Below are 25,327 nucleotides of genomic sequence, written 5' to 3'. Positions count from 1 at the left end.
ACTGGGAGGCTCTGGCTGCCTTGGGCTCTCCCCATCCCCCACCCCAGAAAAATCTCCAAAGTACTTAAGTTTGCATTTGATGGCTGAGCAAAGAATATAGCTACTTCTTCCCTTCTCCAGCGGGTTCCTCCACGGGAGAGCTTCTGGCAGGCTTTATCCACCTGCAGCCCCCAGCCAAGTGCTGTGTCTTACAACTAGCTATCTTAGGCCTCAGCCACTAGACTTGGGGTACTCCAATCAGGCCAACAGATAGGCCCTGCCATAGGGGGCCGTTACAACCAGGAGGGGCACCATCTTGCCCAGATCCAGCTGGCCCTTTGTGTGTCTGCTCTTATCTTTAGGTTCACACTGTCTTTGCTGGGAGAGAGAATCCCATTTCCAATGGCAAGTCAAGACAGGTGTTCCAAGGTGCTCCAGACTCGAACTGCCCTGGGGCAGTGTCCCCACTGAGGGTGGTAACCCTCACTGTACTGTTTTCACCCCCTTGAACAGCTGCCCCAAATATCTGAGCCACTCCACTTTCTTTAAAGGGGCACAAGTCCTAGGCCCTAGGCAGGGCCAAGTCATTAAAGGAAACTAACCAAAGATGTGGAGAGTGTGTGCTTATGCCTGACAGGATGCAGGTTAGGTGGTCTTGGAGGATACTGGAGCTCTGGAGCACCTGTCCCCCCCTTCACAGTATATCCCACACTCACCCAGGCTTGGGGGTTTTTAAATTTTTATTTCAAAAGCTTGGATAGCTTCAATATCCAGGTCGTGGCAAAATCAGGACACGTGTAAAATACCTTACAATACATTAGATTCCCGAAAGGTACCAAAAAGTACAGTAAAATTAACACTTCCATTATAGGAAATGTATGACACAAATAATATAAAATTAAAGGTGAAAAAAGGTGACACTGTTTTCCTAAGATACAATTTACTCTTTACAACCAGGGTCCACAGGTCCAGGCTGCAGAGCGGCCGCAGGAAGCAGACCCTCCAATCTGGCTCCGGGTAACCGGGTAATAAAAATGAGCCCATAATGCCGCTCTGGCCTCGAGACACCACACGCTGCCTAAAACAACTAGAGCTCTGGATATATTAAACAGGAGAGTGATTTCCAGGGGGGAAATTTTAAATAAGACGCACATGGGACAGCCCATAGAAAGTTTGCCAAGTTAAATTTGGTACATAATTGTGTTCACTCGATATCCCAACAAAGCGTGTGCGGTCAGTCGGACACTCCTGCCAAAGCCTCAGTATGGCTTGTAGTTATTCTGATGGCCACCGCGTCGCTGGCTCTTCCCGTAATTTGTACTACCCTGACCTAGGGACAAGAACAACAATGAGAGCAGCTACAACTTACTGAGCATTTACTCCTGTGCCAGGCGCTTGATATACATCCTCACCAGAGCCAACAACTCTGATAGGACATCTTCCCCACCTTCCTGAGCCCCAAAAGCTCAAAATCGGGTAGCTCCAGTGAGCAAGCCAGGCCACAAAGCCCAGCCTGTCCGACTCCAAAGCCCCTGCTGCCAGTGGCCCCTGCACTGTCTGTCCTGCCTCCCAGGGTGGGTGAGTGGATGGGGGCCTCCCTCTCTCCTACTTACTGTAGTCGTAGCCGGGGCCGTAGCCGTAATAACCATAAGGCGAGTAGTCGTAGCCGCCATAGCCGGGCCCGTAGCCCTGCTGGTAGCCGTAGCCCTGGTTCCAGTAGCTGCCGTAGCCCTGATTCCAACTCTGACTCTGACCTGTGGGGGGGAGCAGGGCACAGGGGCCCATGGACCATTTAGCACACGCAGGAGCTAGGATGGAGGAAATCCTGCCCTTTGGGTGGCGAGGTTACTATGGCAACTCAGAAAAGCCAAGGGGCTGCTGTCCTGGTGTAGAGGGAGGGCCCTGGGCCCAGCCCTGTACCTGAGACCCAAGCTGGGGGTAAGAAGGCCAGGCCAGGATGGAAAACTAACTTCACTGGGGCAACCGAGGCAGCTCACTCTCATTCAAATCACCCTCTGCTCACCCCCACCCCCCCCGGCAGCTTGGCCTTAAAAAGGATGGAGTTCAGGCTTTGGAGTCAGAGGGGCCTGGGACGGAAGGAGGTTAAGCGCCTGGCACAGCCTTGCCCTACCCTTCAGCCCACCCACCCATGGGTGTACCAAGACTCAGGACAGCCACAGAGCCAAGTACACCCCGTCTTGATGCAGACGCCCCTCTGCCCTGGGGCCCCAGACCACATGAGAAAAATGGGCTCTTCTACTCCAAGCAGCAGCAGCAGCAGCAGCAGCAGCAGCATAGCCTCAACCCAGGAAAACCGTTCCTGATTCTGCCCACCCTGCTGCACCAAGCACCAGAGGCCAAGAGAGCCCCCAAAACAGGCACAGAAGCTCCATGCAGGCAGGGAAACAGGACTCATCTTCATCTGGGTTCCACTCACCTCCTCCACTTCCGCCACCACCACCGCTGCCTCGGTTCCCTCGGTTGCGATTCCCACGGCCCCCAGAGCCATACTGCTGCTGTTGATAAACCTCTTTGGGCTGAGCCACCTTGATTTCACACTGAAAGCCAAGAGAACAGTGGGTCATGCCAGTGGGACAAGCCCTGGGCAGGAAGTGTGCACGAAGGCCTTCGCTGACAAACGTTCAGGAGGCAGATCTTCTCTATCTGCTCAAGAACACATGCTGGGGTGGGAAACCACATTTGGACTAGCTCTCAGAATCACAACTAAAATCTAGACAGACCGAAAAACTCACACAATGGGCTTTTTGGCTCAAGCCTTTCCCCAGAGTGCTTGAAACAATGGGATACACCCAATGGGATAGGTCTACTGATGGTCACCCTTGGGTGCTCTAACAAGTGGGAGAAGAGGGACAGCTGAACCAATGCCAGTCCAGTGTAGCAAGACACCACACCAGGTGTCAATCTGGTGCCACCTTGGGCAAGGGAGTCAGAGAAGGCTTCCCAGGTAAGGGATCTTAGAGAAAAAAGGTTCTTTTTCCCCCCAGAAGAAATAAAAGCATTCCACTCAAATACACTATTGAGGTGGCAAACCTGACCTCCATCTTATAAAGAAAGCCACTGAGGCTCAGGGCAGCCTTCCCTAAGGCCATACTGCTCCCCCTTTCTCCTCCAACCACTGGTGTGCTGTTGGGATGGGCCAGATATCTTTGTTTTCTTAGGGCCCAGAGAGTCAATTTCCTTTTTGCTCAAAACTCTGAGGGTCATGGACCTTCAAGTGCTCCTGCTTTAAGTATATTTTTAAAAGAAAGTCCACTGACACATAACCCTCTCCATTAAGACCAATTAAAAAAACATTTTAGGGGGCTTCCCTGGTGGCGCAGTGGTTGAGAGTCCGCCTGCCGATGCAGGGGACACGGGTTCGTGCCCCGGCCCGGGAAGATCCCACATGCTGCGGAGCGGCTGGGCCCATGAGCCATGGCCACTGAGCCTGCGCGTCCAGAGCCTGTGCTCCGCAACGGAAGAGGCCACAACAGTGAGAGGCCCGCGTACCGCAAAAAAAACAAAAAAACAAAAAAAACCATTTTACGTAAGATGCCCCCATACAAGCATACTCAAAAAATCAGCAAATTACCAAGTGATGCAATCTCATGTTTTCTGTCCTACTAAGTTAAAAATACTGAATACAACCTGCTAAAATACACTTATTTCAAGATCAACCACTAGCAGTTTGACTAATGGTGCCCTAATAGGCTCTTCATGCCCATTTCACATCATGGCACAAAGACCTCTTTCCATGTCACTGTCCACTGGGGTAATCACTAATGGATGAGGTCTCACCCAACAGCCCCTATGATCCCATCTCATTTTACATAAAATTTAGGGGGGCCCAATCCCAAATCCAATCTTTCCAAAAATTCCCAGCCAGGATTGAGGCTTCCAGGAGCCCCACCCTATGTGTCCCACCTTATCTGGCTGCCACTCCTGCTCAGGCAGAGCCTGCCACACCTTGCCAGTGGGCCACACCCTCAACTCCCAACTGCCTCGGCCACTGGAGAACACAGGGAGCATGAACTACCTACCCTCTCTCCCGTCCAGAGTTCAGAGGGAAGAGTTGCCCCTCACTGAACAGGACTCTCGCTTATTTGAAGTCAAAACTGACTCTAGATTTAAGGTGGCCAGGACCCTGGGAGCTCTCTGGAAAGGATCTTTGGGGTGGGGCTTAATTTAACCAGTAACCAAAGGGGATGGAGATAAAACAGATTTGGTTGTGGCAGGAGATAAAGATAAAAGCTCTACAACAACGTCCAAAGCAGGTAAGACTTCTCCACAGAAAACAGTAAATGGCAATTTTAGAATCTTCTGAGACCTTAACTGTAGGACTTACACACTTTGCACTCTACATCCCAAACACCATGACCTCTACCTTTAAGTCAGAACTGAAGAGGCTACTCAGCACACTCTCTATCCCATATAAGCCTCCCGTCCTCCAGTATTCTCCTGCTTCCCTCATATCCTGTCCTACCAGCCTAGGAGCTCCGTGAAAGACAGGACAACCTGCCCCTCCCCTATGAGGACAGCAAACAGTGCAGAAAACAGTAACGTATACCCTGGAGAACTCTTGGAGGTAACCCAATGCCTAATCCACGCCTGCAAAGGCCAGCTCTCCAGCAGAATGCCAAGCACACACAGCTGGGGACACCTTACCTTACTTCCACTGATGGTGTGGAACTTTTTCTCCAGAACTTTCTTCACAGGTTCCTCTTCTTTAAAGGTGATGAAAACAAAGCCTCGTCTTTTGTTCGACTTTGGATCCATTGGAAGCTCAATGGCTTCAATCTGCAAACGTAAGCAAAGCTCAGGACCCTACCGCAGAGCCTATAAGGAACTCACAGGAGAAAATGTCCAAGAACACCAGAGTGAAAAAGAGCTCCAGCCAGCCAAGGTGCCAAGGACCAGGAAGAAGGCAACCTCGGTGCAGCTGGCAGACCACTCCGGGAGCCACACACTCACCTCCCCAAACTCGCCGAAGTACTCCCTGATCTTCTCCTCAGTGGCTTCAGGATTCAGACCCCCCACAAAAATTTTCTTTACTGGGTCTTTCTTCATGGCCATGGCTTTTTTGGGGTCAATGACACGGCCATCCAGCCTGTGCTCCTTCTGGTCTAGAACCTGTTCCAACAGAAGGGAGCTGGGTTCTAACTCAGCAGCATGACCCTGAACAAGAACCTTCTCTTTGAACCACAAGACTCCAACACAGGCACACAAAACGTGCTTCACTCCCTTCAAACTCTACCCCCAATCTGACTTCCCAACCCTATCTCCAAACTTCACTTGGTTTACCTAAACACCTATACATCTATCCTCAACCCCCCCACCAGTCTTTGCCCATGCCGTACACCCCTCTTCCTGCCCAGGCAGCCCCAATTTAAGGCCTATCTCCTCCGGAAGTAAAGCAATAATTAAAAGCACAGGCTAGAGCTAGGCTGTGAGGGCTGGAATCCTCACACTCCACCCCTTACTAGCTATGTGATCTCTTCTACTTAACCTTCTGAGCCTTAGGTTTGTTTTCGACAAAATGAGTAAAATAATGTTTATCTCCTTGCAACCATGGACTCTCTTCTAGTCCTCTCAATGAAATGTCTGCTTCAGCAGGGTCCAGAATAGGCACAAGATAATAAACGGTCAACCATAATCTTCCTGGACCACTCCTGCCCACTCACTTAAACGGTCAACCATAATCTTCCTGGACCACTCCTGCCCACTCACTCCTCCATTTAATCTCTACTTTTAATCCCTTCAAAAAGGAGAGCAGGAGTTCCCAACCTCTCTGCTTTTCCCAAAGCACCCAACCATGTGCAAAACACATAAGCCAATCATGGTCTAAGAATAGTATCCTCATAGAATACACAGACTTCTGATTATAAAGTACCCAGCTTACCTTCTCCACGCTGGCTGCATCTTTGAAGAGGATAAACCCAAACCCTCTTGACCGGCCAGTGTTGGGATCCATTTTTATTGTGCAGTCAACGACCTCTCCAAATTTGGTAAAATAATCCTTTAGGTCCTTTTTGCTGGTATCCCAGCTCAGGCCACCAACGAACATTTTTCTGAAATGGTGGGGTGAGAACAGGGAAACAAGCCTTAGAAAACTCATTTCGGAAGGACTGGCCCTAGCAAAACTTTCATTGAAAAGATTGTAAATAAAGCCACCATTCGGAACAAAGGTTTACCCTTAGGGCCCACAGGGTTCTACCTCTGGAAGATGTTAACATATCTCCGCTTCCCTTCCAAACCCAATCTTGACCGTAACAAAGCCTCAGGTGATCCGTACCCCCAAGGAGGTGGGGGAAAAGGAAGCACAACCTAGCCGGAGAGCTAGGCCCTGGGCACTCACAACTGTAAGGAATCTAATTTGTCTAACAACCGTGTATCAAAACGGTACGGTCCCTGCCACCTCCGAGCACTCGCTCTCAAGGAACTCAAGGCTTCAGGGGCCGAGAAGGAGCTCAGGCCGTGACTCCGCCCTGGAAAAGAGGCGGAGAAGGAAGGCCCTGGCGCGCGCCAACTCCGCCCACGTAGCTCAGGCAGTCCGCGACCCGCCGGGCCCCGGGTCCGAGCGCACTCCGCTTCCGGGCGCCAGCCAGCGGCCCCGGGGCGGCGCCAAAGTCGACCCAACAAACTCCTGCAAACTCCGGCGCGCACGGAAAGCCGGCGGCGCGGGGCTGCTGCTCTGCGGGCCGCGAGCAGGCCCCGGCCGCCCGCCCCTCCCCCCGCCGCGTGGCGCCAACAAAAGGCGGCCCCGGAACAAAGGCGGCGCCCCCCGTCGGCCAGCGGCCGCACCTACCCCGCGTCCTCCTCGTTCTTGCTGGCGTTTATCTGGTCACCCTCGGCGCCGTTCTGGTTGCCGGCCTGGGGCGCCACGCTCCCGCCTCCGGCGCCAGCCGCGACCCCGGTGCCAGCACCAGTCCCGGCCGGCGACTCGCCTTCGGGGGCGGCCTCGTGTCCGTTCTCGGTGGCGCCCGTCGTCTCCATGGGCTGCTCCTCACCCGCTTCCGACATGCTAGGCCGTGGCGCGCGGCTCCTGCAACGAGCAGCCACGACGCATCAGGCCGGCGCCGCTCCCGCCCGGGTTCCCGCCCGCCACCCGCGGGCCCGGCCGCTCACCTCGCCGCCGATGACGCCGCGGGGCCCGCTCGTCCCCACCCGCCGGGAAGGCACCGCGGGCTCGGCCGCGCTCACGCTTGCGCTGCCGGGCCTCTCCCCCGTCTACCGACGGAGCCGCCGCGACCTCGCGCCCTCCTCCCTCGGCCTGCGCTGCCGCTGCCGCCGCTGCACGAAAGCCACCAACACAGAAGCTCCACCAGGCCCGCGCGGTGCTGCCGCCTGACAATGCCGACTCGTGGCGCTCTTTATAATGCCGGAGCCGAAGCCACCTCGCAACAAACCACATGCTCATTGGCTTCGCCAGCCGGTCACTCAACCCCGCGCCGGCTCCCCATTGGCCGCGGCGGCGCGCTCACGGTAAATCCAGGCGGGCTTTGTCCTCATCTTAGAATTCGCGCGAGCCGGGGCCTTGCAGAGGGTCGCCGGGTCCGGTGGTCCGACGACCCTGTCCCGAGGGGCCGGCGGCCCGAGCCCAGGGGCGGAGAGGCTCATTACTGACCGTTCGCCCTCTGAGGCCGTAGTCCCTCGTCCCGGTGCGCCCTAATCCAGCATTGGCAGCCTTGGCCACTCCGTTTCCCAAAAGAGGAAACTGGACTCAAGGAAGCCTCGGAAACCGAAGTCGCCCCAACTGGAAGTGCAGAACCCGGCCTTCCGAGATTGGGCGCATAGTGCCCGCCAAGACCCTCAGCTTGGTTCGGAGAAATTGCGACGGATCCCGCCCTCCCCCTTGACCTTGGTGCCGTCAAAGCCAAGCGCTCCCGCCACTTCTGCCGCCTCCCCCGGAGGTGAGAAGCGAGGAGGGGGCGGAGTTCATCGAGTGACTGTTGCCAATGGTGCTCCGCCGGGATGTGGCGGGAGAAACGGTGGGACCACGGTGTTCCCCAATCTTAGGTCGCCTGGCACCACGTTGACGACTGACATCAAATTTTTACTTTTGATTACTTAAACTCTTTATTTTTGCTAAAATCTATTTTTAAGAGAAATGTACCACTTCCTTGAAATCATGAAGTTTGGGGGGAAGGGAAGAATAGTTCTCTTTTTCTAATATACAAAACCCCTTAATATTTATCTACTTGACCACCAAGCTTGAAAGGCCTGCGTAATCCCACGATTCCTTTTAATCATATGGGTGACAAGCCCCAAATGAACCAGGATTAAAACCTCTGAAGCCTGGGGATTACCAAACAACAGCAGAACACAAGTAGCTGACGTCTCCCACTGGAATCCTGCTGCCAGGCCCGGTGTGATAGGCTGGGCATTCTATTTTCTCATCTGGTCTCCTAACAGTCCTATGGAAGGTGGTACCATAATCAATTTATAAATGAGAAAACAAGCCCAGAGCCCTGGCCCAAGGCTCACTCCCTAAGTCAGCCAGCCAGTGGAGTTGCCATGAGAATGTGAAATGTCACAATTTCACATTTTGAAAAAATAATTTTTAAAAAATCTGAAGATTTAGCCACACAACACTGCATTTTCCCCAAGGTATCAAAGCCCTAGAGCTGAGAACCCACCCCAAGATGAGCAAATGCCTCTGGTTCACCCCAAGGCTCACCTGACCATTTCACTTTCAGGTTAGATTCCATAAACTGGAATTCACGTATCTCCATAAAACCTTGGTCATGTCACTGAAATCTGGTGGTAAGGCTTGCAGGGAAGTCCCTAACAAACTCACCACCCCACCTCCACCCCAGCCCTTGCCCACCCACAGAAATAAGGACCAGGGTTTTGGTCACAGGCAATGATGGGCACAGCTGCCCAAGCCATGAAGAAAATTCAGGCAATCAAGGTCAAGTGTAGCCACAGGACATAACTAATGAGGGCATACATTCACTTAATCTCCTGCTCTTGTCCACATGGATTCCTTTAGCACAATTTGGGAAATGCTTTCAATGACATGTCAAGTCTGAGGATAACAACATTTGGATGGTGCTTCACAGTTTGCAAAATACTTTCACCAACATTGCTTTCTTGGAGCTTCAAAATACCTTCCTATGTAGTTATCCATAGTTTATACACAAAAACACTGAAATCACACAGCTGAAATCGTGGCCACAAAGCCAGCACTTCCAATTCTACATTGTCTCCAGGGCTCCTGACTACTCCTGACTAGGACAAGGGGGCTCTGAGCTTCTGAGTTCCGTGGTCTAAATTAGATCTCATATGAGATTAAATGACTTTGAGCCTCAAATAAAGCACTGGCCTAGAACATACTTTATAAACTGTAAAGAACTGCAGACAAATAGGGGTCAGTCTTAGCACAGAATGCTTTTATACTGCATGCAAGGGTGCTTCTGACAGAGGCAGGGCACCACGCTGTTTGGAAGCAGCAGTAATTCCCTTTGACACAAGGGAATCTTGTTATTTGGTCCTAGTTGCAGACATGAGTTGAGGGCATCTTCTATGACAATGAGGTTCTCAAATCAGCAAGGTGCCCAGTTACCCGCCAAAGTCCCTTAAGAGGGCCTCAAAGTAAAGTCCCATGGCTTTGGGAATTCAGACTGTCAGGCAATACATGTGTAAGAATGTGTACAATCACCAATCTAGAATACAGAGGATAGACACAAAATGCATTTTGAAAGTTTTTTAAATTACATAAATTTTTCTTTTTCTTTTTTTTCTTATTTTGGCTGAGCCTGCAAGGTGGAAATTGCAGGAGTTAACTGCAAATATGTTGTGATTGTTGTGGCTGACTCCCATAGGGGGCCACTTCCCACACCACAGCTCCACGGGCTCCAGCTAGAGGTAACTTTCTAAAACACAAGTTGGACCTTGTCACACTCTGCATGAAAACCGTGGCTGGCTTCCCAATACTCTGAGGATGAAGTCTTAACCCTGAATACAGGTGAGAGGGACAGATGGGGCTCACAGAAATCCATGCCCCCCTCCCTCCAACCTCTCTTCCTCTTGAGTGGAAGAGTCACTTCCAGGCCTGAGCGGTTGAGACTGGGCGCTTCCCCCAGACCTCTCTTCCCCTGGAGACCATGTGTTCTGCATGTTAGAGCTACATTATAAAGAAGAGCTGTTCAGCCCACATCAGACTTGATGTGAGCAAGAAATGAACCTGTACTGGGTCAAGCCACTGAGATTTGGGGTTTTATCTCTAATTGGAGCCTAGCCAAGCCTGACCGTTCCACATGGCTCGAGCCACCCCAGTCACATCTCAGGCCCAGCTCTCCATTCTAGCTGTGCTGATTTATTTGCTGGAACTCACCTGCACCCTTCTGTCTTTCCACCTGCTGTTCCCTCTACCTGGAATATTCTTCCCCAAATCTTACCTGCCTACTCTACTTATCTGTTTTGGGTTGAATTGTATCCCGTAAAAGATCTGTTCAATTCCCAACCCGTGGTACCCGTGCATGTGACCGTATTTGGGATAAGGATCTTTGCAGATGTTAAGATGAGATCAGACTGAAGTAGGTGGGCCCTTAATCCAATATGACTGGTGCCTTATAAAAAGAGAAGACACAAAGACAGACACAAGGAAAACACCATGTGACAACAGAGGCAGAGACTGGAGTGACAAGTCTACAAACCAAGTTCCTTGGTCAGTTCAGGCTGCTATAACAAAATACCATGATCTGGGTGCCTTAAAAAACAAACTTATTTCTCACAGTTCTAGAGGCTGGGAAGTCCAAGATCAAGATGTCTGATGAGGACCTGCTGCCTAGTTTGCAGATGGCTATCTTCTTATAGTATCTTCACATGGCAGAGGGCAGAGAGAGAAGCAAGCTCTCTCATGTCTCTTCCTAAAAGGGCACTAATTACATCATGAGGGCCCCACTCATCTAAACCTAACTGCCTCATCTAAATGATGACCTCATCTAAACCTCATCTAAACCTAACTGCCTCCCAAAGGCCCCACTTTCAACTACAATCACACTGCGGATTAGGGTTTCACCATATATGAATTTGGAGGGACACAAACATTCAGTCCATAGCACAAAGGAATACCAAGGATTACCAGCAACACCAGAAGCTAGGAGAGAGGCATGGAGCAGATTCCCCCCTACAGCCTTCAGAGGGAGTGTGGCTCTGCCAACACCTTGATTTTGGTCTTCTAGCCTCCAGAACTGTAAAATAATAAATTTCTTTTCTTTTTTTTCTGCTTTGTCAGACATTTATTTAGGTGTCTTGCTAGTACAATTTCCTGTTACCTGGGTTTGATATATAACCTCAAATTCTTATACTGCAATTTTTTGGGTATGACCAAATGTAACTTCTAAAAAAAAAAAAAGCAAGTACTGCTGAGTTTATTTATTCACTTACTGTCTCACAATTTTTATCCTTGCCCCTGTTATCAAGTAAACAGAGACAATAAATTTTTATTGTGTTACGCCCCCCAGCTGGTAGTGCTTTGTTACGGCAGCCCTAGCTGACTAATCCAACATCCATCAGATTTCAGCTTCCTCCAGAAAGTGTTCTGTCAGGCCCCAAGGAAGGGCCCCTCTCAGAGCACAGATCACACAATATTGACACTAACCAAGAGCTCAATGAGATCCTGCACCAGGTCTGTCTCCTTTGCCCTGACACCTCCAGTGGGCACTCCAATACCTGCAGACTGAATAAAAGGTCTCTTAACCAAGGTGACAAACTGGTTCCTAGTGGGCTGAATCTGACTTTCAGATGTGCTTGCTTGCCTATACAGTGTCTTGAACATCGTAAAAAATTATTTGCCAACATTTACAAAGTATATTTCTACAAAACATTACATTTCCAGGTACCTTTGGAAATTTTTTAGATAAAGTCACACGGGGCCACAGTCCCACGTGTCCACACTCAGCGGGAGCTGAGTCACACTGCCCCCCAGCAGGTGGAGCAGGTGCCGTCCAGCTCACTCCAGCCCTCACAAGGTCCTAATGTCTTGTTCCTGGGCCCTCTAAACTCATCATCGTCAACTGAAAGCATTAGGGATGCCAGTCCCTAACTAGGCCTCCATGAAACTCAGCTTCTTCCTCTTGAAAACAGGGATGACAACACCTGCCTCTCAGCACTCCTGCAGGGCTCACAGACTGTCTGCCAAGAGTTTAGCACAGTGCCAGGCGGGTAGTAGATATAAATGCCAGCTGCTAGGACTGCTAACAACAGTAACAATAGAAGATCTCAGGGATGACTCCTTCAGCTGATGAGCTCCCCATCGCGTCGCAAATCAAATCCTCAAAACAGAAGTGGAAGATCTGGGGAAGCTCTACTAGCCAACGCCCTGCCCACACCCGCTAAGGTCACATTCTTGCGACAGCCACCCATGCCTAGTTTGAGTCTCAGAGGCAGCCTCTGCCCAGCAAAGGCCAATCAGAATTGCCTAGGACACCCTTCTGGAATCAGACCTTATTGGAATATGTGGTTCACATACAGACCTAAACCTCCCAGTCTCCTCGGAGCTTGCAGGGCTGCATTCAGTGGACATGGCATACAGAGGGGCCCAGCCTGGCTTCATATCACAATCCCCTGCGTAGTTGTTAAAACTTCAGATTCCCAGGTCCCTGGGGCTGGATTCTCACTTTTATACAGCATTCTGGGCACGGGGCATTGGGATAGGGACAGATTCAGGATGCACTGCTGCTGACCAGGTCGGGGACGAGCCTGTGAAACCAGGAAATGCCCATCTCCCTGCTGAAAGGCAGCAGCACCTCCTCATCAGAGCAGCCCTGGAGGGGCTGTGTGTGTGGTTTATCACTGCCACTAAGTCAGGGTGGGCCTGGGAGACTCTCCCTTTGAGCCTCAGTTTCTGATCACACGACAATTCATATATTCACTCATTTACTAACAGCTCGGGCTTCGCCTGCCATCAACATGACCCTCAGGACAGACCTGTTTTTTGAACTCTAAACCCACACGAGTCACTATCCCTCAACATCTCTCCTGAACTGTCCCCAAGGCACCTCAATCTCAGCATGTCTAAAAGAGAACACATTACATTCCCCTGAGCCCAGACCCTCTGCCGGTGCTCTTGGCCACAGAGAATGCCTCTACCACCCTACAGATGCAGGCCAGGAACCTGACTGGGTCAGCCTTAACACCCCTCTCCTCACTCCTCCCCTATCCAATCCATCACCTAGGCCTGAACGTGCCTTTATTACTGTCACCTGCACTCAGGTTTGCACTACAGGAATATCAGTCAGGGAAGGCTACACTGTGTACCAAATATATCTAAAAGCCACGGAAGATTGTTTCTTACAGATAACAGTCCTGGGTGGTGTTCAGGCTAGAGAAGAGGCTCTCCTCCATGGGGTCGTTTAGGGACCCAGGCCCCTCCCATGGCTCCACCAGCCCCTCGGGCCTTGTCATCGCACACAGCTGGCAGAAGGAAACATACAGGGTGGAGCTGGTGTGAGTCTTGATGGCCCAGGCCTGGAAGTGGCACATGTCACTCTCACTCACTTTCCATTGGCTGGAACTCTGGTGGCCTTGCCTTACTGCCATGGACTCTGAGAAGCGAGCTGAGCTGCTTGCACAGGGAAGGCAAGGACAGACTGGGTGCCTAGTTTTCACAATAGGCTTCAACAACTCTATGTTAATGACAGCGAAGGGAGACTCTAGAGGATAGCCTTCCTTTAGTCAACCTGCCTTTCAGGGACCATCACCAAGTGCCACCACTATCAGAGGCCACCCCTGCCCCTGCCCCTGCCACTGCCCCAGGAGTGGAGTCTACTTTTCCACGTGGTGAGATGAATGCTGTATCAGGGAAGCACAGGAGGACAGGGACACATGGGAGAGACACTAAGTAAGCTAGGGAAGTGGGCAGGAAGGACAAGGCTTCCCACAGGAGCAGACGCTTGGGCTGTGCCCTGGAGCCTGAATGGGGGTTCTCCAGGCAGGGATGGGGGAGAAGTGGGTATGGGCAGAGGAGACCGACTGAGCAAAGGCTCAGCTCTTGAGAAATCACAGACTGTTTGGAGAACTGCAAGTAGCCCCACATGACAAAGAGGAGCTGAGATTGTGTCGCTGGGCAGGGGCTTTACATGCCACGACAAAGGGTTCCATTCATCCACAGGAAACAGGAAGTCAGTGAGTACTGCAATGGCAATGGTCCATGAAAGGAGGGGGTGATGAGAGACATTAAGGAACATGTGTGGTTACAACCCTGACTCCATGCATAGGGGCAGGATGGGCAGTAAGGCTGGAAAGTTGGAGCAGAACCATCAGGTGGAAGGCCTTGAATGCCAGGCCTGACAAGGAAGGCAGAGGGAAGCACTGTCTGCCTCTCTCAAGTAGAAAACCATCCCCCCACAGGTGACGGCCTCCTCGCTTCCTGCCTATGCCTGTCTCTAGCAGCGCAGTTTATTTTGTCCATTTCTTCTGGAACTTTAGTCCCTAATGGCTAGAAAAGGATCAAGAGGTGATCCATTTCAAAGATGAAGTCCAAACCCCTCATTACCAGGGAAGAAAACCAAAGGTCAGAGAAGGGAGAGTGCCTTAGTCTGTTCGAGCTGCTATAACAAACTACTATAGACTACATGGCTTATAAATAACAGAAATTTATTTCTCATGGCTCTGGAGGCTGGGAAGTACGAGATGAAGGCATCAGCAGACTGGGTGTCTGGCAAAACCCACTTCCTGGTTCACAGATGGCTGTCTTCTCCCTCTTACTTCTTCTCACCTGACAAAAGGGGTAAGGAAGCTCTGTGGGGCCTCTTTTATGAGGGCACTAATCCTATTCAAGAGGGTTCTACCCTCATGACCTAATCACCTCCCAAAGGCCCCACCTCTTAATACCATCACCTTGTGGCGGGGGTAGGATTTCAACATACGAATTTGCAGGGGGAGCACAAACATTCAGTCTATAGCAAGGAGTAACATGTCCAGTGGCACCAGGCCTAGAAGCCAGGCCTCCATGTGCCGTGTCCTCTCAGCACCTCTAGCGCTCCCTCAAGCCCCGGGCACTTGGGAAACAAGAGACAACAGGCATGCTGAGGGTTTCATCCTGCCACCTCAAGTGCTGAGTATGAGAGATGACAGATATGAACACAGAAACTCCACCTTTCTCCTACGAGCCAAGAAACAGGAATCCACAGGCAGGTACCATCTCCTTAGCACCTCCCACCCCTTTCTCCTTCCAGAGGGCAAGGCAAAGCCAGCTCCTGGGCATGAACACCAAGTGCAAGGAGCCAAGGCTCTGACAGTCACGTTTGTTCCCAGCACAAGGCCAGAGTAGGCAGGACTCCCAATGCTGGGCAGAGGGGGCCCACATAGCTGAGGAGAGAGGAATGATCTCTAGCCACGAGCCCTCTCCAGCTGTGAAAAGCAAGGATTTTGGGGGTGAATGCTGCATCTTATCATTCTATCTCCACATTCTGCCAGTGAACTAGCCAAACCACTTCACCAAGTAGGCTCAGAATGGAAGATAAGTTCATACTGTCTCCTGATCCAGGGGGTTTGAGAGTTGGAAGCTCCTCAGGGCAGGGTCCTCATCCCACACTCACCTGGCTGACTGCTCAGGAACCTCTTGCTTCTCGCCAGCTGCCTTGCCCCCCAGCTTCTCACAGCTGTCCCCCAAACAGCTCAACCCCACTATTCCCTGAAGCCCCCTCACCACCTCCAACCTAGTCCTGCAGAAGCCTCCTTGGTCTGCATATCCACCTCACCCTGCCCTTCCACCTCTTCTTAATGAAATCCAATGTCCCCAACATGGCCCCACACTCCACTCCTGAATGCCAGGCTGCACTTCCTCTCACCTCCCTCAACACAAGTGGAGGGGCCATCTCACCCCATGTCCCCAGTCTCACTCCTTGAGCAGCACTGTACAACAGAAATATGATGCAAGCCACAAATGCAAACACATGGATAATTTAACATTTTCTAATAGCCACATTAAAAGACTATTAGACAATTAGTAAAATGGTAAAAAGAAACAGGTGAAATTAATTTTAATAATATTTAATTTAGACCAATCTATCCAAAATATTATAATTTCAACATGTAATCAACATTAAAAATTATTGAGATATTTTGCTGGTTTTTTTAGATTGCCTTAAATCCACTGTGTATTTTGCAGTGCATCTCAATCCAGACTACATACTTTTCGAGTGTTCAGTAGCCACATGGAGCCAATGGTCACTATACTGGGCAGCACAGATCTAGGCCAGGGGTTGGCAAACCATGGCCCACAGCCCAGATCCGGCCAGCCTACTGTCTGATTTTGTATGACTCCTCAACAAAGAGTGACTTTTTTTGGGGGGTGGGGGGCACCACACCACGAGTCGTGAGGAGTCTTAGCCCCCTGCAGTGGGAGCTCAGACTCCTAACCACTGGACCACCAGGGAATTCCCAAGAGTGATTTTTTAATATTTTTAATGATTGAAAAAAATCAAAAGAATAGTATTTCATGACACAAATTCTATGAAACCCAAAAGTTAGTGTCCATAAGTAATGTTTTAAATTCTGTCAGTAAAGATGTATGGAAATATGTTTCATCTCTTCTTATATTTTTACTTATCTCCTAATACCCTCTAAATTTTGCCTCTTGGCCCACATAGCGGGAAATATTTACTATCTGATCCTGTACAGGGAAAGTTTGCCCAGCTCTATTCTAGACCATTCACCTGCCCCCTAGACTCCAATACAGGAGCTCCAGATTTGGCTTTGGAATCAAAAGGCCAGCTCAAATCCCAGCTCCCCTGTGTCCCAATTCTGGGGTTTAGAACAAGTCACTTCCCCTTTATGAGCCTCATTTTTCTTCATTTGAAAGTCGGGTCAGCACTCAAGTGGGTGTAAAGAGGGTGAAAACCCAGCGCCAACCATAGAGCTGGTCACTCATTCACTCGTTTCCAGTCCTCCAGTCTCATTCCAGTTTCCAGTCTTCACATCTCCAGCTGCAACACCTGTCCACCGAGTCCCCCTCACCTCACTCAGTACCTCATCCAGGTGATGCCTGCACCAGTCACCTTCTCCCAGCATCCTCAGCAATCTCTACCTCCACTGGCAGGAGCCCCATATTGGTGACTTCTGAATCACTTTGGCAGCACAAACCTCCTTCTGCCTGGAATAGCCTCCCGTCTTCCTCACAAAATTCTGTCTCCTCCAAGGTGACACCCCCGCACGGCCAGCAGTGCCCTTTGGCTCGCAGCTCTACCCCTCCGCGGGCCTGACAGCAGCACTTCCGGCACGCCCGAGAGGTGATCTGGGCATGCGCACAGCTCTGGTCCCTCCAGGTGAGGACCTGTTACAGGCCCAGCCCCAGTAGCCCTTTGCACACACAAGGGCTCAACAAATACGTCAGACTGGCCTAGTGAGGCTTGGGCCAGCTTCCCCCTCGAGTTCCATCAATTCTCAAATCTCATCAATTTTGACATCTGACATCTTAATCCTGATGTCTCCCTGTTTCAGCGGTGCCTCCTCCCAGGGACACCCCTACCCATCTGGCCCAGTCCTAACGGCTCTGCTTTTCCGGAACCAACTCCATTCATGCTCTCTCACCAGTCAAGGTCGGTCTGGTCACCAGCTTATGTTAGGCTAGTCTAGTCTCTAGCTCAGGGCCCACCTATTTTCCCTTGTCACATCCTGCCAGTAAATCTTTTCCTCCTGGGGAAGTGTTTCTTCTAAAATTGACCCTCCCTTTGGCTGTTAGGTCAGAACTACTTCCAGCAATAAAGAACGATGTCCTGGAATTGAACATGTTGCCAACAAGTACTCTTGTCCCCAATTAATGTTCCTGCATTTTGCCAAAAAGGTGAGAACTAGCCTCCCACTGGTGGTGCTTTGAGCCCTGACCCACGGTGGGATCAGCTTCCTCATGCCAGTCACCAGATTTTCCTTCTACACTCTAGCCACTTCTCAGTTTCTTTTTTTCCCCCATATTTTCTGTTGAGCTATAACTGGCATATCATAAATTAACCTACCCACTTAACAGTGTACAATTCAATGGTTTTAGCATATTCACAGAGTTGGTCACCATAATCTCAGTTTGGAACACTTTCATCATGTAAAAAGAAACTCCTAACCTGGCCATTCCTATCCCAACCCTCCCTCCAGCTCCCACAACCACTAACCTGCTTTTGTCTCTATAGATTTGCCTGGACATTTTATATAAATGGAATCATATAAAATGTGGCTTTTTGTGTCTGGCCTCTTTCACTTAGCATAATCTTTTCAATGTTCATCCATATTATAGTGTGTATCGGTACCTCATTTCTCTTTATTGCCAAATAATTTTCCACTTCTTTTGCTGGTTCCCTGTCAGAGGCTGAATCTCAAAATGTTGAAGCACCCCAAGTCTCAGTCCTCCTCCCCTCTTCATCTCTATCTACTCAGTTCCTGGGTGATCTCATCCAGTCTCTTGACACAAAATACCGCCTATATGCAATGACTCACAAATCTATCTCTCTGTCCGGCCCTTTCCCATGAGCTCCAGACACACAGGTCCCACAACGTCTTCCACATCCCCCTCCACTTGTCCATCTCAGGCATCAGGCTTGACACAACCAGTACAAGAGAACCAGTCTGAGTTCAGTTATGGGTAGTGATGGAAGAATGCTAGTAAGTGTAAGCAAACACAATCTAACAGCACATTAATAATAATTTTAAATCAACAAGGAAGGCTTATTCCAAAAAGACAAGGATGGTTTAATATTAGGAACTCTGCTAATATAAAGCACCATATTAATAGAGAAAATGAGGGGAAAAGTCTTATCAATATATATTAACAGGGCAATTGATAAAACCCAACACATATTTTTAGTAAACATTCTTGATAAAATAGAATAAGGTAAACATTTATAAAAACAACCCAAACACCATCTTCCAGAAGCACTTTCATTAAAGTAAGAAACAACACAAAGTTGTCTTCTTCCATCATTATTTAACCTTTTCTGGAGGTACAACCAATGCAATTGGACAAGAGAAAGAAACTAGAGGTATAAAAACAGGAAAAGAGTAGATAAAACCATCATCATTTGCAAATAATATGATTATAAACATGGAAAACCCAAAGCCCAAAACACTATTCTAAAGTATAAAAGAAGTCAGTATGGTGGCTTTTGTATATGCCAATGACAATCAGAAGATATAAAAGAAGGACCTAAAACACCTAGGAATATACTTATCAAGATAAAGATGAAGAAAATTTGAAATATTGAGCACATAAAAGATCTGAGCAAATAGGAAGATTCAACATTAGGAAGATGTAAAAACCTCTCGTAAACAGTGATAAAATAATTTGTTAATGCTATCTTAATAGAAACACCAAACATTTAATAGGAACACTCTCCTACTGAAAAAAGCAAGGTGCAGAATATTACGCATAGCATGCTACTTTTTCTATAAAAATGGGAAAAGCATTTGTATATAGACAAGATATGGTCTATCTATAGAAGGCGAGGTAGGAAATGGGTCTCATTGGTTGCTTCTGGTTAGTAAAATGGGTAACTGAAATAGGGGTGGGAGGGACACTTCTCACTGTATAACTTTTTGGTATAATTTTGAACCATGTGAATATATTACTTATTCAAAAATTTTTAAAACTGAAAACAATCATATTTCTATTTTTAAAAAATATTTTAATGGCTCTGTGTTGTCAGCAAATGATTTAGGTGTCTAAAACCTTCCATAACTGGGCTCCAAATAGTGGTATTGATGATAAAAGGGAGGTGAGGATAGGGGAAGCCGCTGCTGCCACCACCAGCACCGCCACCACCATCCAATCAAGGAACTACAGTGAGCTACATACAGCCCATGCACCAAATCTAGCCCGCTGTCTTTTTTTTTTTATAAATAACTTTTTAAAAATTAATTAATTTATTTATTTTTGGCTGCGTTGGGTCTTCGCTGCTGCGTGTGGGCTTTCTCTAATTGCGGCGAACAGGGGCTGCTCTTCATTGCGGCACGCAGGCTTCTCATTGCGGTGGCTTCCCTTGTTGCGGAGCACGGGCTTTAGGCGCATGGACTTAAATGTAGTTGTGGCTCGCAGGCTCTACAGCACAGGCTCAGCAGTTGTGGTGCACGGGCTTAGTTGCTCCACGGCATGTAGGATCTTCCCAGACCAGGGGTCAAACCCATGTCCCATGCATTGGCAGGCAGATTCTTAACCACTGTGCCACCAGGGAAGTCCCAGGGCATATGTTTGTTTTTTGTTTGTTTTTGGTTTTTTTTTTGAGGTATGTGGGCCTCGCACTGTTGCGGAGTACAAGCTCCCGTTGCGGAGCACAAGCTCCGGACGCGCAGGCTCAACGGCCATGGCTCACGGGCCCAGCCGCTCCGCGGCATGTGGGATCTTCCCGGACCGGGGCACGAACCCGTGTACCCTGCATCGGCAGGCGGACTCTCAACCACTGCGCCACCAGGGAAGCCCTCAGAGCATATGTTTTTGGGTTTTTTTTTAACATCTTTATTGGAGTATAAGTGCTTTACAATTGTGTGTTAGTTTCTGCTTTATAACAAAGTGAATCAGCTATACGTATACATATATCCCCATATCCCTTCCCTCTTGCGGCTCCCTCCCACCCTCCCTATCCCAAAGCACCGAGCTGATCTCCCTGTGTTATGCAGCTGCTTCCCACTAGCTATTTATTTTACATTTGGTAGTGTATGTATGTCCATGCCACTCTCTCACTTCGTCCCAGCTTACTCTTCCCCTCCCTATGTCCTCAAGTCCATTCTCTGTCTGTGTCTTTATTCGTGTCCTGCCCCTAGGTTCCTCAGAACCTTTTTTTTTTTTTTAGATTCCATATATATGTGTTAGCATACGGTATTTGTTTTTCTCTTTCTTACTTACTTCACTCCTATGACAGTCTCTAGGTCCATCCACCTCACTACCAATAACTCAATTTCGTTTCTTTTTATGGCTGAGTAATATTCCGTTGTATATATGTGCCACATTTTTATCCATTCATCTGTCGATGGACACTTAGGTTGCTTCCATGTCCTGGCTATTGTAAATAGTGCTGCAATGAACATTGTGGTACATGACTCTTTTTGAATTATGGTTTTCTCAGGGTATAAGGGCATATGTTTTTGATTCATCTCTGGGTATGTACCTAGAATAGAATTGCTGGGTCCGTGGTAACTCTTAAGCTTTTGGGGGAACTCCCAGGCTGTTTTCCAAAATGGCTGCACCATTTCACATTCCTACCAGCAGCGTACAAGTGTTCCAATTTCTCCTCATTCTCATCAATACTGGCTGTTATCTGACTTTTTCATTATAGTTATCCTAGTGGGTGTGAAGTAATATCTCACTGTGGTTTTGATTTGCATTTGCCTGATGGCTAATGATGCTGAGCAACTTTTCATGTGCTTAATGGCTGTTTGCATACCTTAGGAGAAATGTTTACTTGCCCATTTTTAAATTAAGGATGAGTTTTTAATTGACTTTTTATTTATCAAGCTAGATGCTTACTCTAGGAGCTGAAGTTCAAATAGAAGTTCAGTTGCCTTAGCGGCAGTTGGTATCTCCCCAAAAGTGAAGCCTGAGATTTCAGAACAGAGGCTAAGGAGAGAGGGATCATCAAGTGGGATTCCAGAGGATGGAAGCTTCCTCAAACACAACTGCTTGGGAGAAACCTTACTGTGTAAAGCTGAGGGCTTAGAAAAGTCAGCTTGGCTCTTCAGAAAGTTGGGTTTCTATAGCGTCAGGATTTTGGCTTTGGAATTTAAAATGTATTATTTTAAAGGTGATAATATTTATGTTAAAAACATTTTCAGATAGTACACAAGAGTATAAAGCAAAAGTTAAACGTCCTTCCTCCCTAACACCTCTTCCCAGATTTAAGCTCTCCAGAGATATTCACTATTAAGTTTTCATGTATATATGCAAATATATACATATATATTTGTTTGTTTATGTACATTAAATAACATATTGTTCTGGCAACTTGTTTCCACTTATCAATATAGCTGGGAAATTTTTCTACTTTCACCATAGATAGAGATAAATCTTATTCATTTAATGTGTTGTCATATCATGTTGTATGGATTTCTATAATGTATTTAACCAGCCCCTACTGAAGGACTTTAGTTTTAGTGTTTTTGCTATTTTGAGCAAGTTTGCAGTGAATCTTGCGCACTATCTTTGGTACTTTTGTGAGTCTCTCTGGGGATAAATCCCTAACATTTATGTTTTGATGGATGCAGTATGGTCCAATTGTCCTCTAAAGAGGTGCAGTTTACACTTGTTCTAACAGTGTCTCTCCATCGCTTTCAAAGACTGGGTTTTAGCAACCGTTTTTCAGGGGGAGGAGGTTGTTGTGTCTGTTTTCATTTACATTTCTTTAGTTCAGAAGGAGGCTGACATTTCATATTTTTATAGGTCATTTATGTTTCTTTTTCTGTGAACTTTCTGTTCTGTTCTTGTCCAGTTTTTCTATAGAGTTGTCTCTTAGTGCTTTGGAAAAGCTTTTTGTATTTTAAGGAAAAATTTCTAGTGCTTTTGTGGTTTTATTGTTTATATGAAAAATTTTGATCATCAGTTTTACTGGCGAGTGTGAGCGACAAGGCAGGGCTCCAGCTTTGCTTTCTTCCAGATGGCTTGCCATTGTCCTGATGCCATTTATTGAATTCTTTCCCTTTCCATCCATTTATTTAAAATGCCTTTGTGATATACTAGATTCTAATATGTGTTTGGGTCTATTTCCAGCCTCTCTATTCTTTCTCTAGTACTAAGTTACTTTGATGGCTTGTTTTTTTTTTTTAATTGTTTGTTTTTAAACTATTTTATAAGGTTTTGGCAGTTTACCAATTAAACCAGGTCTAGGGAAAAGCATGTTATATGGAGAAAGGAAGTGTCTGGGAGTCAAACAGATCAGGATTTGATCCCAGATATATAGTTTATCAGCTTTTTAGCCCTGGACAGATTCTTCAACTTTACTGTGCTTCAGTTTTTTCGCCTTTAAAACAGAATGAGGACTGAGTGAGATGCTGCCAGGAAAGCGCTCCCTGCTGCTGTTAGGTGCATGCTGGATGTGTGGCTGTTCACTTCTGGGCCTGAGCTTTAGTGGGCCGGGGTGAGGCATTTGCAAGATCAAGGGGGTGTGTCCCCCCACCCCCAATCCTCCAGGTGCAGGAATTCCCTGCCCAGTCAGCCCTGAGTCCATTACTACTGCCTGCCCAGACCTCTCCTTCGATCTGCTATTCAGAGAGAGAGCTGTCCCTGAAGGGAGGCCAAGGTGTGTGTGTGGGGGGGGGGGGTTCGTGGACAGAGTGTGGGTCCCTCACTATACAGAACAGGGTGGGACGGATAGGTGGAAATAGAGGAGGAGGGAACAGGACTCCATCCATGCTCTTGCCCTGAACCCTTCCAATCTGAGGGGTGGGCCTGCTTCCTTTTCTGTTCCCTCATGATGATAGATTGGGGTGGGGAGGAGAGGTATTCATTTGTTCAATAAGCATATCCTGGGGACTGGCTCGGTGTGTTAGTTTCCTAGGGCTGGCTTGGCTTAAAACAATACAAACTTATTGTCTCATAATTCTAGAGGCTAGAAGTCCAAAATCAAAGTATCCGCAGGGCTGTGCTTTCTCTGCAGGTTCTAGGGGAGAATCTGTTCTGTACCTTTCTCTTAGCTTCTGGTGTCACTGCTATCCCTGGTGTTCCTTAGCTTGTAGACACATCTCTCTAATCTCTGCCTCCATTGTCACATGGCATTTTTCCTCTTCTTATAAGGACACCAGTCATATTGTATTAGGGTCCACCTTAATGAGCTCATCTTTACTTGATTACATCTACAAAACCCTATTTCCAAATAAGGTCATGTGCACAGGTACCAAGGATTAGCACTTGAACAGATAGCTTTGGGGGACACAATTTGACACTGGGAATGCTGGCCCTTAGGAGGGTTAGAGTTAGGGTTAATGTAGGGCATCAGCACTGACTCTCCCTCCTTCCCACTTTCCCAGCCAGTGACCTGGGGCGGCCAGTGGCATGTGGATTTGATTTCTGGCAGGGATAAAATTAGTGGGGAGGATGATATTTTTAGAAGTCCAAGGGACCCTAGCGACCACCTAATCCAGACATTTAACAGATGGGAAGCTGAGGCGGTTCCATGGGACACTTTGTGTTATGGTTGGGCACTTTGTGCCGAGGCAGCTGCTGTGGGCCATGGACTGTGGCTCCAGTTGGTGGTGGGGAGAGGGGGAGGGTGGCCACTGAGTCTGTTGTCAGCCCTGGATCCCCAATTGCAGCCTGAGGCAGACTCTAGTTTGGGCCACCAACACCTACTGAAAGCCCGTGCTTTTCCCAGATGGGTTTTTTGTCTGGGGCTGCCTGGAGAGAGGAGGAGGTGGTGCGGGCCGGTGCTGCCACTGTTTCAGTTCTGACTCCCACTCACACAGTCCCGGGGCCTGTGGGTGCCCTGCAAGGCAAGTTCCCTCTGCAGTGCCCCCGCCACCCCCGAAGCCTCTCCTGGGCTGCAGCTCTGCCAACCCGCTTCATCTGCTACCCTCTTCCATTGGCTTTGCATGCACTCAAAAATCAGGGAAATCTCTCCTCTGTTGGAGACTCTCCTGTTTTCTTTGCTGTTTTGGTAGAAGTTGGTGATGTGTTGATGTGAGTGTGTGTGTTTCTGTGTGCATGCACGTGCATGCAAAACCTGCCCTGTCTCCACAGTGCCAGCTGCCTCCCACTGCTTAACGGGATTCTTGAGCATAGTGCTTGATGGGCACATTTTCTGTTCTTGTGCCCAGAAAATCTCATCCTTCTCCCTTGCTCTCCTTGGACTTGACACTGGCATGCCTGCCAGACTTCGTGCCATGGAGTGAGCTCTGGTCCTGAAATAGCTGATCCCCAAGCAGCAACATCCTGGGGCTCCAGCTGCAATTTACAGCTAAGGCCAGGGCAGAGGATGCCAGCGTAGGCACCCATGGGCTAGAACTCTGAGCGGCTGGAGTTTTTGCTGCCAGCATTTTCTGTGGAGTTCGCAGACCATCAGGAGTAGAGAAGATGCTGAGGAGGTTTGTGTCTCCACCATTGCCTATCGGACTCTCCATTCATTCCAAAAAATGTACTGAGCATCTAGTATGTGTCAAACACCGTGCCAGGCATCAGAGGGAGCTAGAGAAAGACCTTGCCTCCCCAGGGGTTCCAAATGAACTCTACTGCTGTGTTCCATGACTGGGAAGCATCAGGAACTCTAAGAACTGGAACCTAGGAAGAGACCTGGGAAAAAGCTGCTTCCTACTGAGATTTGTGGAATGGCTGGGGGGAGGGGGTGCTGGTAAAGCCTGGAGGTGAGGAAGGGGGAGGGCAGGGCTGAAGACAGCCTGGTGGCAGGGCCCAATAGAATGGCCACTCTCAGCACTTACC

The 25,327-nt window shown here is 48.7% G+C and overlaps 2 protein-coding genes across 9 annotated transcripts in view; one reads left to right on the top strand and one right to left on the bottom strand.

The window, feature by feature from the left end:
- PHYKPL (5-phosphohydroxy-L-lysine phospho-lyase) overlaps positions 1 to 4,945 on the top strand; it is a 30,074-nt gene extending 25,129 nt beyond the window's left edge. For 2 of the 5 annotated variants that reach the window (XM_029216712.1, XM_029216717.1), the window contains one exon: positions 342 to 972. The gene's annotated coding sequence lies outside the window, so the exon portion shown is untranslated. Of the gene's footprint in view, positions 1 to 341; positions 1,107 to 2,020; positions 2,384 to 4,680 lie in introns of those variants that run through there. The other 3 variants (XM_029216714.1, XM_029216715.1, XM_029216713.1) reach the window with 3 other exon arrangements.
- HNRNPAB (heterogeneous nuclear ribonucleoprotein A/B) lies at positions 702 to 7,622 on the bottom strand. Of its 4 annotated transcripts, none has more exons than XM_029216720.1 (8): positions 7,604 to 7,622; positions 6,785 to 7,021; positions 5,879 to 6,047; positions 4,951 to 5,109; positions 4,645 to 4,776; positions 2,417 to 2,537; positions 1,593 to 1,733; positions 1,070 to 1,309 (listed from the first exon to the last, which is right to left on the bottom strand). In XM_029216720.1, exons 2-8 carry the CDS (start codon positions 6,997 to 6,999, stop codon positions 1,239 to 1,241), a joined length of 1,008 nt encoding a protein of 335 aa, XP_029072553.1. In that variant the 5' UTR covers positions 7,000 to 7,021; positions 7,604 to 7,622; the 3' UTR covers positions 1,070 to 1,238. The 4 variants fall into 4 exon arrangements, with proteins under 4 accessions (XP_029072554.1, XP_029072553.1, XP_029072551.1 ...); XM_029216718.1 differs by lacking the exon at positions 7,604 to 7,622 and adding an exon at positions 7,105 to 7,348; XM_029216719.1 differs by lacking the exon at positions 7,604 to 7,622 and adding an exon at positions 7,180 to 7,336.
- Between the last annotated feature and the right edge of the window lie 17,705 nt (positions 7,623 to 25,327).

This window comes from Monodon monoceros, unplaced genomic scaffold (genome assembly GCF_005190385.1).
Source record: "Monodon monoceros isolate NGI ecotype Baffin Bay Population unplaced genomic scaffold, NGI_Narwhal_1 Super_Scaffold_12, whole genome shotgun sequence".
Taxonomy (NCBI): Eukaryota; Metazoa; Chordata; class Mammalia; order Artiodactyla; family Monodontidae; genus Monodon; species Monodon monoceros.
This window is presented reverse-complemented; position numbering and strand designations above follow the sequence as displayed.

Coding starts and splice junctions, on each gene's coding strand:
- HNRNPAB (XM_029216720.1), bottom strand. CDS start 6,999: ATGTCGGAAGCGGGTGAGGAGCAGCCCATGGAGACGACGGGCGCCACC. Junction 4,777..4,950: donor ACTTCGGCGAGTTTGGGGAG/GTGAGTGTGTGG, acceptor TTACGTTTGCAG/ATTGAAGCCATTGAGCTTCC. Junction 2,538..4,644: donor ACACCATCAGTGGAAGTAAG/GTAAGGTGTCCC, acceptor CTTGGCTTTCAG/TGTGAAATCAAGGTGGCTCA.